This window comes from Heloderma suspectum, chromosome 3 (assembly GCF_057233095.1).
Source record: "Heloderma suspectum isolate Gila_16-S chromosome 3, 16-S_ref, whole genome shotgun sequence".
Taxonomy (NCBI): Eukaryota; Metazoa; Chordata; class Lepidosauria; order Squamata; family Helodermatidae; genus Heloderma; species Heloderma suspectum.
The window spans coordinates 258,253,527-258,267,845 of NC_139460.1; the positions used below are offsets into that span (position 1 = coordinate 258,253,527).

General features: G+C 41.3%; 1 protein-coding gene across 5 annotated transcripts in view; it reads left to right on the top strand.

Annotated features, from left to right (window-relative positions):
• NT5C2 (5'-nucleotidase, cytosolic II) overlaps nucleotides 1-14,319 on the top strand; it is a 93,984-nt gene that overhangs the window by 5,842 nt on the left and 73,823 nt on the right. For 4 of the 5 annotated variants that reach the window (XM_084846436.1, XM_084846435.1, XM_084846432.1 and 1 more), the window contains one exon: nucleotides 7,584-7,703. The exons of the other annotated variant lie outside the window; for it this stretch is intronic. In XM_084846436.1, coding sequence (XP_084702562.1) covers nucleotides 7,603-7,703 — 101 coding nt within the window. In that variant the 5' untranslated portion in view covers nucleotides 7,584-7,602. The remainder of the gene's footprint in view (nucleotides 1-7,583; nucleotides 7,704-14,319) is intronic. 5 annotated transcript variants of the gene reach the window in all.

A 14,319-nucleotide genomic window follows, 5' to 3' on the forward strand; every position in this document is an offset into this window, starting at 1 on the left:
ATTCTGAGGCTTCTGGCCTCCACTGAGCTCCGTTCCGACTGGCCAAGATGGTGGACAGCCCGCTTGGCGCAGTCCCAGTCCCAGGCGACGTTTCCACCCACGCGCTACTCTGGCCTGGCCGCGCAGGAGCGCGGTGCAGAAGTCCGCGAAGGGCACGCTTGAAATCTCGCAGGGCTGGTAGCCGCTGCCACTTCTCCGTGCCAGTGTTGGCTAAGCTTTGCTCCCAGGGCAGAGCCTCCCCCCCCCTTTGCCCCGTGCCTCTACCTTGCCATACTGCTCCAACACCGCCAATCACGTGTGCCCTACGTCAAGACGCCACATGACCCTAAAGCAGCTAATGTTAAGCTAAGCCTTAGCTGCTTTAACATTAGCTGCTTTAGGAAGTTCCGGGGGAGGGGCCAAGGGAAGCAAACGTGAGTAAGGGAGCTTTGCGGTGCCCTTCAGCACAATTTTCTGCATTTTGCGCGACACACCTACACACTGCCACCGACACGCTAATGTGTCACTGCACGCAGTTTGGAAAACTCTGCTGTAGACACTGGTTTTCAATCTGTCCCAGTCTATCTACACCCCTGTTATAGAGCTTAATTTCTCTACAGTAAATTAATAATAGCGTTTGGTGACAATGAGGATATATGGGAGTTGAGGTTGGAAGGCTCAAAAATGAATTTGGAGTTGGGTTCAGGAGATAATGCCTTTCAGAAACAGAATCATAGCTGTGAGTGGGAGGCTTGTCTTGATCTTGCATGTGCTGTGCAGCTTTGTAGCTAAAGAGAATGTTTCAACTTTTAAGTATTGGCCTGGACCACCACAGTAGTATGTAGGTAATATGTTAACTCATGTCAAATTTCTTTTAAAAAAAATCTTAAAAGCCAATGAAATGGTGTGCGCTCTTGGGTATGATTAGAATGTATGAGAAAAAAACTTACTGTATCCATTGCTTGTTTACTAAGCAGTTTGCAGTGTACTGCTTTTGGCACAGTCAGCCTAGAGAGGAAGGCAAGTAAGCAAAGAATAAAGTTTTCCTCTGGGAGTTATGTAAGGAGTGGGCTATGTCTGTTTTCACTGTTTAGTAAAAACGAAAGATAATGGACCCTTGGCCTGGACCACCACAATAATATCTAGGTAATGTGTTAACATCTCTCTCTACAATATTCCTTATTCCTTTAATAAAATGGGATCTTTTATTGCAGTTTATAAAATGGTTGTGCCCCAGAGGGCAATGGCTTCAAAATACTAGACTGCCATCCTATCCCTACTTACCTGGGAGTAAGCCACTTTGAACTCAGTGGAATTTATTTTTAAGTAGTTATGTAAAGGATTGCTCTGCTAGATAGTTGGGAGCTACTGATGTGAAGCTAACTTATAAATGTATTATTCAACTGTTTAAATATTAGTAATGATGAGTATAGTAATAGTAATATTGTCTTATAATCTCTAGGCATTGATGGATATGCATTCAGATTTTATTTTTTTCTCTGTGACAGTAGCCAAACGTTAAAAAGTGGGATGCAACTTGGAGCGTTGTCTTGAAATCTAAGGAGTTTATTATCATTGCTATAGTACAAGGATAGGGAACCTCGGCCCACTGGCTGGATTCGGCTGATCTGGCCTGCAGGGCCTCACATGAGGTCGTGCCTCCTCCCTATAGCTCCACTTCCTCCCCACAGCTCTATCCCCTCAGAAAGAAAAGCTGGTGAGAGACCAAGTGAGCCCCCTAATTTTTTTATTTTTTTCCCCCAAAGATTATGAGACATGAGATACTGCTGACTGAAAAGCTCCCTTGGATGTGTAGAACTAACTGTCTGGCACTTTGATCCGGACTGTAGATTACAAGATGTAGATTAGTATGCAAGTTCCCTTTTAGAAACTCATCTTGAAATTGTATAACCAGTTATATGGCTGATGAATTGCTTGACATGCTGAATTTCAGTATTCTGCACATCCAGACCACCATTACCGTGGTGTAGACAGTGAGGGGGAAAGGCATGAGCATTGTCACCCTGTTGATGCTTCAGAGCAAGGGAGGAGCAGACCCAGTACTGGGTCTTGTGGTGCAGGAATTGGGTCTGGCTTTGTCTGTTGCTTTTCTCATGATGGTAGCCTAAGTGGTTCACTTGTCTTGCCCACCTGTAATTGCTCAGGGATTTATTTATTACATTTCAATACTCTCCAATAGCCAAAACTCTCTAAGCAGTTCACAACAATTAAAACCATAAAATATGGTATAAGATACATTTCAAGTATAAAACTACAGTGTAAAATGAACTAAAAACCAGAATAAAACCTAGCAGTTATGCAGAGATTTAAAATACAACAAGAGATTTAAAACAACAGAGCTAAAAGACTAAAATGCCTGGGAAAATAAAAAGGGTTTAACTTGGGGCCAGAAAGAGCACAATGTAGGCGCCAGACGATCCTCTCTGGGAAGCTCATTCCACAACCAGGGTGCCACAGCAGAAAAGGCCCTCTTCCTGGTACCCATCGACCTCATTTCCTTTGGTAGGGGTTCCCAGGGAAGGACTGCTGAAGATGATCTTAGGGTCCGGGCAGGTACATATGGGAGGAGACAGTTCTTCAGGGATGGGTTGGTGTTGGGGAAATAATTTGGTTCAAAATCAACTTGATTTTTTTTTTACCACTCAAATAAGAGTTCCTATTAGAACAGGTCCCTACAACCCTGCCTAGTATGTGGGTGAGGGGATATGATTCGTGGCTTGGAATTCACCCTTGGACCCAGACAGCACATTTACTTTATAAATGGGTGTACATATGCTTAGTTTGTATTTTAAAACTTTTATTAACAAAAAGCAAATACGTTCAAGACAATTATAGAAAGAAGATGGTACTAGTTAACAAAGTTTAGAACAACAAGAAACAGCAAGCCATACTTTACCCAGTTACAGCTTTCTGCTAGCAGAGGTGACTCACTCCCACACAGTATTTTTCTTTTTCTTTTATATGATATGTGATGTGAATGGTTACAGTATTGTTTTACTCTCACCTCTTTACATCTATCCATACCTCCCCGTCACATCCCTTGTTACCCCTTGCCCCTAGTGATCTTTGTCCATGAAAAACTCTTAGGTTTCCCCCTGACTATGTCCATGTACCCCAGTCTCAACCACAAGATAACACATAGAATCATAGAATAGTAAGGTTGGAAGGGGTCTACAAGGCCATCAAGTCCAACCCCCTGCTCAGTGCAGGAATCCAAGTCAGAGCATCCCTGACAGATGGCTGTCCAGCCTTGTCTTGAATGCCTCCAGTGTGGGAGAGCCCACCACCTCCCTAGGTAATTGGTTCCATTGTTGTATTGCTCTAACAGTCAGGAAGTTTTTCCTGATGTTCAGCCGGAATCTGGCTTCCTGTAACTTGAGCCTATTATTCTGTGTCCTGCATTGTGGGATGATTGAGAAGAGATCCTGGCCTTCCTCTCTGTGACAACCTTTCAAGTACTTGAAGAGTGCTATCCTATCTCCCTTCAGTCTTCTCAAGGCTAAACATGCCCAGTAGTTTCAGTCTCTCTTCATTGGGCTTTGTTTCGAGTCCCCTGATCATCTTTGTTGCCCTCCTCTGAACCCTCTCCAGCTTGTCTGCATCCTTCTTAAAATGAGGTGCCCAGAACTGGACACAGTACTCCAGATAAGGCCTGACCAGTGCTGAGTAGAGGGGAACTAGTACCTCCTGGGATTTGGAAGCTATACCTCTATTGATGTAGCCCAAAATAGCATTTGCCTTTTTTGCAGCCACATCACATTGTTGGCTCATATTCAGCTTGTGATCAACAACAATTCCAAGATCCTTCTCACGTGTAGTTTTGTTGAGCCAGGTATCCACCATCTTGTAACTGTGCATTTGGTTTCTTTTTCTTAGGTGCAGAACTTGGCATTTATCCCTATTAAATGTAATTCTGTTGTTTTCAGCCCAGTGCTCCAGTCTATCAAGATCACTTTGAATTTTGTTTCTGTCTTCCAGGGTATAAGCTATCCCACCCAATTTTGTATCATCTGCAAATTTGATCCGCATTCCCTGCACCTCCTCCTCCAAGTCATTAATCAAAATGTAAAGGCCTGTAACTGATCAGGCAAGGCCACAAATAGCAAACACTCTAATCTGCGCTCTTGCAACTTGTGAAAAACTGACAAAAAATCCCCCAAGCCCATTTGTGCAATTCTGAGGCACTGGGAGCATCAGCCGAGGGGCAGTCACTGAGATCAGTATTGAAATGAAGACTACAACAGCAGTCATTGTGAATGCAAAGCTCTCACTCCTGCAGCAAAGCTATCTATATTTTAATTAATAGTCCAGGTGCTTCTTGTGTGCATCCCGCAGATTCTAAAAGGCAGGGCATTGTTTGACTAATCACCTGGATAAACCCTTAGGATGTGACCACTTGCATTGCTTTGAGACTAATTTGTGTAGGGAATGATTGAATCCTATCTGTTCTCCCCTCCCTTACATATAACAGTATACGTTTACATTCAGCTATATTTCTGCGCTTTCTGATATGCCTGAAAAAATAGACACCGCCTTGTTAAATATTAAAAGATAATGCTAAGATTTTTGTGAAGCAGTGGCCCTAAACATAGAGGTGTTTATAACTATTGATTTTATTGAGAAACTTTTGACTTAGTTGGCAGTGCATTGTAGAAATGACAATACACTTTGAGGTTGTATCCTTTAATCATTGAAATAATATACTGGAATCACTTCTCTTCCCACTTTTGCTACAGAAATGGTGAAGTAAATTATCTGCTTGGGATTATCTGTGAACTAAGGAAGAGAACATTTACTCCCCCCCCCCCCCCCCCCCGGGGCATGATGAGGTATAATTGATTTCAAGAAGTTAAACAAATGTAGAGAGAATGCATGTTTTAGTGGTTAATGTAATGCTGGGAGTCAGAGATACAGTATTTACTAGAATGTTATGGCTTTGCAACTCTGGATGTGTTAGGAGTTGTCATGATGTGTGTAATGTTTCTGTGTGTATTAAACCTTGCTTTTTGTTGTTCTGTAAGCTCACTGTGAAGGAACTAGAAAAAGCAGGGGTCATCACTAATCTTTTGTTTCTGCTACCTAATCCTGTGAGCTCGTCAGTCCAAAGTATTGAAATCATGCCAGCTGAAATGAGGATATGTAAAAAAGCAACAGCAGCCATTTATAATGAGCTATAAAAATATCCCAGCTCAGTGTTAAAAAATAAGAGAGAATTTTATGGTAATTCCCCCCGCCCCCCAACTTTTTGGCTGTTAGGTTTCTATGATAAGCTGCTCAGTTTGTCAGCATGAGAAATATTTAATTTAACAAAAATAGGGACAAAATCTATGTGCTGTGTCCCATTTTTAAAACCTATTTATTCATGTACACAGACACATATGTTTCATGTTAACCTGGACAAAAGCTTTTATACCTGAGCATATACAGTATGATAGAAATTCTTTGAAATTATCTTTACAGCAGAAAGTCAGTTGCTTAGTTATGAGAATATTAGGAGCACTGTGATGAAAATAAGTCATACAGAGTTGATTTTAAAATGTCTAGCATGTTTACAGGTTTCTATATTGAAGGTATTTACAGATGTGTGGTGTTTAAAATAGGTTTTTGTAATTTAAGAAAGGCGTCATAGACTTCAGTTGCTCATCGTTCAGAATTTTGCTCATCGTTCAGAATCTGGCTAGGTGCCTGTACTGTTATATACTTATCCTGCTGACTTATGAAAGTATGCCAGGGTTCAGACCAACTTATTTTTAGCTTGTATCCTTGGCATCATTTGAAATAAAGCATTTGTGTATTTAAGGCAAACGACATCATGAAAAAAAGGTGATGCAGCCTTTATCATTACAAGGCTCCTAGATCCTTCTCTCTGATTCAGCATAGCAGGTTGAAGTCAGTGCATTCAGTCATGTAATTCAGCATGGACAGAGGTAAATAAGTCTTGGGAGGGCCCAATTCAGACACTTGTCTGGGCTGAGGATCCTCTTCCTATGGTGAAGGAGCAAATGCGTGTACACATGCCACACAAACATCCATATCATGTGATTCTTCCAACTCAAAAGAGACTGTAATTCAGCCCTCTGTGAGCATGTATGCGTGTTCTTCATGTGGCTTTCTAATGTCATGCATTAAGTTATGTGTGTGGGGTGACGCTCACCCACCTGCTGTGCTAAGGGAAACAGGATCTTCGGCCCAAGTAAGCTATGCTTGCCTTGGAACAACTGTGCTTCTAGGGAGTTGAACTTCTTGAGGCATATATGGAACTGATGTGTGATTTCTAACTGCTACTGTTTTCCTTCTCTCCCAGCCACCTCTCTATGTACTGAGCATTGAATGGAAGGGAAACTATTTCCAGTCCTCTAATGTGCTCAGATTCTCTGTTAGCTGGGGCTGAGATAGACAGAAAGATATAGAGATATATATGGATTTAATTATAAGATTAGGGAAGCTTTAGACAACAAAATGCAGAGAGATGCAAAACTGAGCAGTTCTGACCACAATTGCCAGCATGGCTGACGTATGGTTGTTGTAATATGATGTATGAACAATAGATTCCACTACACAGTTTAGTACACCTACCAAATAACTGGAAAACACAGATATTCAGAAGCTTCACACATTTAATTTAAACTTTAACATTTAATTCAGCTGAATCCATGCAGGTTAATGCTTTTGAGGGGTGTGGGGGGAAATCTAAAAGGAAACGTACTTTTAACTAAGCCATTAGCATATTTAATCATTTGAGAATATTTATTTCTTTATTTGATTTATACCCCGCCTTTCCACAAGAAAATGGTATTCAAGGCAGCTAACAATCAAAAACATTTTTAAAAGATAAAACTTCATTAAAACAATAATAAAACAAGTACATTAAAATGAATAAAAACACTCAAAATTTACAGAATAAAAATAGTACCCCACTGAACAGAACAGTGTCTTAATTGTGATATCCCATTAGCAAATGTTATGTGACTGAGTGCAGAAATGTCTGTTCCTTCAATGATCTTACGTTTTAGCACTGAGTTAGTTGTTGTTATTAATCCTGTATAACACTATCAGTGTGCGGCGGTTTACGGCATAACCGAAGGAAAAAATAAAGCCCCAAGGAGTTGATTGTTTCAGTTTTTAGTACAGTAATATCAGTGTTGTATTATCTTGCCTTTGGGCTTTTAAATACCTTTTAAATAACCAGGGTATTTTTTTCTTCTTTTTTTGCCATTGGGTATAATTGAAGTAAGTTAGATTTTTCTCTTCCTCTAATACCCATTCAGACTGTACAGAGTCCTTGTTGGGCCAAGGAAATGAGGAGGTGAATGGGAACAAGTTTTCATGTTCGCATAATTTAAGACTAAAATTATCAGTTTAAAATCATGAAGCTTACATATTGAAATATATATTCCAAAAGTATGCAGGAACCTCTGGTTTTATATTTGTATTTTGCTTGACTAATAAAAGTGAATTGCTTTCAACAGGTGCTTGTAGTGTTTCCTCAAGTACTGCCTGCTTTTTTAAAACAGGAAGTAGTTCTATACAACACTTGTGAAACATGCATTGCAAACTAAGTAGGTCTCCACTTGTTCTTCCAGTGGCCATTGCAAAATAAAAATGACAACCTCATGGAGTGACCGATTACAAAATGCAGCAGATCTTCCTGCAAATATGGATGGGCATGCTATGAAGAAGTATCGTCGGGAAGCACATCACCGGTAAGCTCTGTATGTAGTTAAAAACAGTCCAGTGATGAAATTCAGGGAAAGCCAAAGTTCCAAAGCCCTAAGGGCTACATACAGACATATTCACATGATTGAGAGCCTTCCTTCTACAACTCCCTACATCCCACCTCAGACTTGCTTTGTTTACCACACAGCTCTGGTCAGTGTCATTCCGAGGATTGTGTTGCTGCCATTATTTTTGCAGTTTCAGTGGTGGGCTGGGAGGAGGTAGGAGTGATGTCTCTGTTTTATTAGGCTGATTGCAAGTCATGATATTACTGCTGTATTGCATAGATCAGGGTTAGTGGGCACATTTGGAATTCTGAGTGTCATAGGTGCTCACACAAAATGGCTGCCATGGAGGGGCCTTCCCCATTCATAAAATGGCTCCCATGGCAGGTGTGGCTGGTCACAAAACACTCATTTCCCAGAAAGCAAACTGGTGAGATTAAAAGAAAAATAACTTCCCCAGGAATCAGAGTACAAGGTAGAGGTTGTGATTTGAGCTCCAAAACACAAAACCGCTCTTATGAACAAATACATATGGCACTGGAGAGCAGCACTTCACTTTGCAGCATGCCAGCCTGCCAGTTAAAAGTTTTTTTTTTTAATAAGAAATAAAATTAAAATTAGGACAGACAGAGAACCTTGAGGACCCTGTGTCTGTAGGCACCATGTTGGAGACTTCATAAGAACAGAAGAAGAGCCATGCTAGATCAGGCCAAGGGTCCATCTAGTCCAGCATTCTGTTTAAACAGTGGCCAACCAGCTGCCTATGGGAAACCCACAAGCAGGACATGAGTGCATCAGGACCCTCCTGCTCATGTTTCCCAGCAACTGGTGTACATAGGTATATTGCCTCTGATACTGGAGGTAGCATATAGCCATCAGGACTAGTAGCCATCAGTAGCCTTTTCCTCCATGAATTTGTCCAGTCCCCATTTAAAGCCATCCAAGTTGGTGGCCATCGCTACCTCTTGTGGTAGTGAATTCCATAGTTTAACTATGCGTTGTGTGCAGAAGTACTTTTATCTGTCCTGAATCTCCCCTTACTCAGTTTCATGGGATTGGTGGGAGATTCAGGACAAATAAAAAGAAGGACTCTAGGCATAGATGTTATGACCCGTGGTCTTGACAAATACTTTATCTACATTGGATATAAAACTGATATATAAGCATAATGTTTTTCTGTTAATAGTTTATTAGATTTTTTAAAGTTTCTAATACATTACAAATAGTAAACCATGTCCCCTGTTTCCATTCCGTCCCCATTAGATTTCCCCCTCCCTTCTTCATATTATCCTGTATTTAAAGAGTAAAGGGTTTTTTTGTTGTTTATTTGGTCAGTCGCTTCCGACTCTTCGTGACTTCATGGACCAGCCCACGCCAGAGCTTCCTGTTGGCCGTCGCCACCCCCAGCTCCCCCAAGGTCGAGTCCGTTACCTCCAGAATATCATCCATCCACCTTGCCCTTGGTCGGCCCCTCTCCCTTTTGCCTTCCACTTTCCCTAGCATCAGCATCTTCTCCAGGGTGTCCTGTCTTCTCATTATGTGGCCAAAGTACTTCAGTTTTGCCTTTAATATCCTTCCCTCAAGTGAGCAGTCTGGCTTTATTTCCTGGAGTATGGACTGGTTTGATCTTCTTGCAGTCCAAGGCACTCTCAGAATTTTCCTCCAGCACCACAGTTCAGAAGCATCTCTCTTCCTTCACTCAGCCTTCCATATGGTCCAGCTCTCGCAGCCATAGGTTACTATTGGGAATACCATTGCTTGAACTTTGCGGACCTTTGTTGTCAATGTGATGTCTCTGCTCTTTAACTATTTTATCAAGATTTGTCATTCTTAAGTAAAAATTGGATAAATTAATAATTACATAGAAAAAAATCATTAAACATAAAATACAAGCATTGTGTTGAGCACATTTCTTTGCTGGCCTGCACTGGTTTTGCAGTGGATCACCATTACTTTGCATATAATTCAAGAAAACTTCCCCATATTAATTGGAATTTATTTTCTTTTAGTAATTTGGTGTAATATACTTTTTCGTGGGCAGCTAGGGTCAATAGATCCTGAATCTGACTGTGTATATTTGGGGTTTTATTTACAATGTTGCAGAATAATATGCTTAGCTGTTAGTGTGGCCCTACTGAACCATGCAGCATGCCCCTCTGCCAGATCCCAATTGCCCAGAATGTATCCCACTAAAGTATGGGCATATTTTACATTCAGTGAGGTTTCCATGGTGATCCTGGTTAGGACCTCAAGCCAGAAAGGCATCATTATGGGGTAATTCCATAATATATGCACTAGATTAGCCTACAGACCTCCAACACTTATACTGTGAGATGCCCGGATGCTTGAATCTTTCTGGTGTCCAGTGTGCCCTGTATATAGTCATTTGCTGTATAAGCTGCAGCCTGAGATCTATGTCAGATGGTTTGACAGATTTCAGCTTAATGTTGAGAGTGGTTTTAGGCTTTTTTGCTGGCTATTACTGGCATAATGGTTCTCAAGTCAGAAATTATTCTGTTGCAGTAAAAAATGGGAAAGTAACTAAACAATACTGTTACAGCACAAATCTCTGTTTAGTGTGTAAACTTTTGAGCCTCTTAGGAGTTTTTTTTCTTCAAGTGGAAATGAGATGGCTGGCACTGAACTTGAAGTTATGTGTGAGCTAGGGTATTGGCAGAACATACTTCTGTGATTTTTTTTTCCCCTTGGGTGTACTGTCTGAATTGATGTATCAAAGATCCTTATAAATTCAATTTCAGGGGATAGTTTTCCTCCACCAGCTTTACTTATAGAGCCTCCCTGTTCCCTACCGGTACCCAAGTCAGCCCTCCTACTGTGGTGATCTTTTCCTTGGACTACTTGACATCCCCTTCTGCTTCATTGCCTTTCTTCTAGCTGCATATAGAGAGGCACTCCTGGGTATATGCCCCAGATCTTCAAGCTGTGCCCCCAGATCTTTAGAGCTGCTCCATATTTTATCATCTGCCTTAATACAAGGCTGCTGCTTCCCTCTGAGCTCAGTACCCTTGCAGTTATCCTTGCACTTACTAGGAGACATTAGGGCTCACTCCCTTAGCAGACCAGTAGGTAGTGTACCATGAGGGCACCAGTCTTTTCAATTAGAGGGGAGACTGTCACCTTTCCTTCCACAATCTGCTCATTGTTTTCTCTCTCTCTCTCTCTCTCTCTCTCTCTCTCCTACTTTTCTGCTTTTACATGCCCACTGCTGGGAGCTTGCTTGCAATAAAATTTTGAAGAAGGAACCTTTGGCTTCTGCAGAAGTTCAGTAGCTTCAGCACAGAAAAGGATTTAATCAGCCTCCACAAACTTCTTTCTGCCCCTCTACTTTAATTTCTCCCATATAGCTACAGACAGCAGATTATACCAAAAAGAGGGCTAGGACTATGTGATGTCATGATCCAAATAGTGCTGGGGCTTGAAAATAGGTTTTACAGTTTTAAAAAAGTAAGAAAAAGTCCTCAGCTGCCTCACTTCATAAAGTTAATTTAAGTATGTGCAAACTTCACAGGCACTCCACACCCTCCTGAATTCCTCTGAAGTGCTACCCCTCTGAAAGGAGCCACTCCATTTCCCATCACCATTTTCTTCTCCTTCCCTCTTGGTCTTTATTTCTCTTATTTATTCCATCTATAGCATGCCTTGGGGAATTCTCAAGAGGGGAGGGTGGTGGGCAAGGCAAGAGAAATTCTGAACTGTATCAAGAGGATTTGTTTTTCTTCTCACCCAGGTTGTTTGAGAAAAGTGATTTCACATGGTTGCACAGGAAGGAATCTGGGGATGTTTTGTTAGTTAGTTACAATTATGCAGCAATAAGAAGGGCCATAGCTCAGTGGTAGAGCACATGGCTGGCATGCAGACGGTCCCAGATTCAATCCCCAGTATTTCCAGGTAGGGCTAGGAAAGAATCCTGCCTGAAACCCCGGAAAGCCACTACCAGTCAGTGTTGAGAATACTGGGCTAGATGGACCAAGGGTCTGTCTCACTATAAGGCAGCCTCCTATGTTCCTATGAACAGAAAGCTTAAAAAAAAAGGAGTTAGATTTTTGAGGCTTGGGAGACAAATACTGGTCCCTTATGATATCCTATGTATGTCTTCTCATCAGTAAGTCTCATTATGTTCAATGAGGATTACTCCTAAGAAAGCGTGCATAGAATTCTGGCACAAGTTACTATTGCAGGGTGTTTGCAGCCTGATTTTCTGCATGCTTACTCAGAAATAAGTCCTGAGTTGTGAGCATGAGACTGCAGGCTTAATAAACTGCCCACCTGATTCCAGTCCACTGAATTGACTACCCTGTCAACCCAATCCTATGCATGTTTTGTCATTTATGTTTTTTTCTTTTTGCATGGACTCTAGCTTCAGTGGTGAGGGAAAGGTACTTGGTACATGCTCAGAGTTTCTCCATAACTTAGCCCTAGTTTTGGAAACAGGCTCCTTGCTAAATCCTGGTGAAGTCTTTGCAGAACTGAGCTATGTTCCTGCCTGCACCCTAAGCCCATCTTCAGGGGTCCTTCTCCAGGAGCCCCTGCCAAAAGAGGTAAGACAGGTGGCTACCAGGAAAAAGGCATTTTCTGCTGTGGCACCCCAGTTGCGGAACAAAACCCCTAGAGAGGCTCACCTGGTGCCTGAGTTGTACTCTTTCCGGCACCAGGTGAAGTCCTTTTTTATTTTCCCAGGCATTTTAGCATTCCAGTTCTTTTAGCTCTGCTGTGTTAAATCTGCTATTGCATTTTAAATATCTGCACTGCTGCTAGGTTTTACTCTGGTTGTATATTTATTGTATTTTTAATCTATAGTGTTTTATATTATATTTTCTGTTGTATTTTTGTAGTTTTAATTTTGTAAACCGCCCAGAGAACTTCAGATATTGGGTGGTATAAAAATTAATTAAATAATAAAATAATAAGTTATGGGGAGGAGGTGGCAATGAGCTTGTGCATAACAAGAAGGAGGTGGAGGGGAGTTGCACAAAACAAAAACAAACATCTGTTTTTACGGAGAGTTGCTGGAGTACAGAAGAATGAGGAGGGATTGTTATGTGGAAGAGAAGAGAATGGGGGGCAGTAAGTGTTCAGTGGGGAGAGAAAAACATTCTGTGACTGCTCAGAGGTACTCTTAATTTCACAGCTACCGTTGGTGAAATGTAAATAAATCCTAGTAATTCTGAATTTGCATGCAATATTATGTGTATTGAATGTGCATTGAATTCAGACAATGTCTGAAGCCCAATCAGAATTGTGGAGACTTTATGTTTCAAAACAACATATTTTGGTTTAGTTTCTCTAAATGCTGCAGGAGGAAGGAGGGAGTGTGGCTGAGTGACTGACATACCTACCTTCTAATCCTAGGGCATATTTTACTATGGGCTCCGATCATTGTGCTTTGGGAGAGTGCAAGGATGGGATCGTGAGATGGCCATTCTTCATGCTTCACTATGAAAAACCTTTACACTGGATTTCAAGTATCATAATTCCCTAGCCCCTGCTCCTAGCTTTCTGAAATCTTGCAGGTTTCTTGCCAATTCTGCCAAGAAATAAAAAAAGTTATTGACAGTTCCCTTTAAAAGAAAATCAGAATATAAAGGTACGTAGCACAAAAACCCTGCACCTTTTTTCTGACATTGGGCACTCATCCTCCCCTCCTAAGGGGTATTGTGCCTGCAACTATCACAACTATCATCCAATTTTGAAAAAATTGAGATTTTTCTTCAAAAAAGAGAAAAAAGTTATAGTGTTTTAAAAATTTCCCATGATAATTGACAAGAAACACAAAGGCTCAGTTTTCTGAGTCTTGACTCTGGTTCGGTACTGAATCGAAGTGGACCAACTCCAGATTAGTCAGAACAGAAGCAGGATGTTTTCCAAAGTGCTGAATCAGGGTCCAAGTCGAGCGGTGGGTTGGTGTACACCTCTATGCAAATTTGTGTTATTGGTCTGTGCCCCAGATCTTATAAGAATCTAGCAGCTATTATATAGCTCTCTCTCTCTTATTTTTTGCACAGCCATTATAGAGCAGTCATGATAAAACAACACTGTGCTATGGAGGCTAGAGATGGGACTTTTCCTTTTCCATCACAGGGACCTGCCTAGGACTCCTGGGGTGGGGAGATAATGGTCCTGTGTGCTGTAGCCATCAGACTATAGCTATGTGATGTCTGTATTCTGAAGACAGCATGTGGGGCACTTTCTCTCCTCCAAATCTTTCCTGGAAGGTGGTTGTGGGAAGAGAGTTTTGTGCACAGCTTCAAGGCAGTCTGGTGTTTAAAACAGGGCTGTATTTGAAAAGCCACAGACAGCACTTTTTCATTTCCCTGCCTGTAGGGAGTTGGGCGTGGGGGGGAGAGGCAGACAGACACTCTTACTAACAGTATGGATGCTTTTGCCCATAGCTATTTTAAGATTAGAAAGGAGAATGGGGATTCCGCATTATTTTACTCTCCACAACTGACAAATAGATAATGCAAATCTTGACACACAGACTGGTCGATCTTGTAATATAAAGTGTTGAAATACTATTAATAAAATGGGGGAATATAATGAATCAAGGGAATGTAACGGTAAGTTAAATCTAAGTATA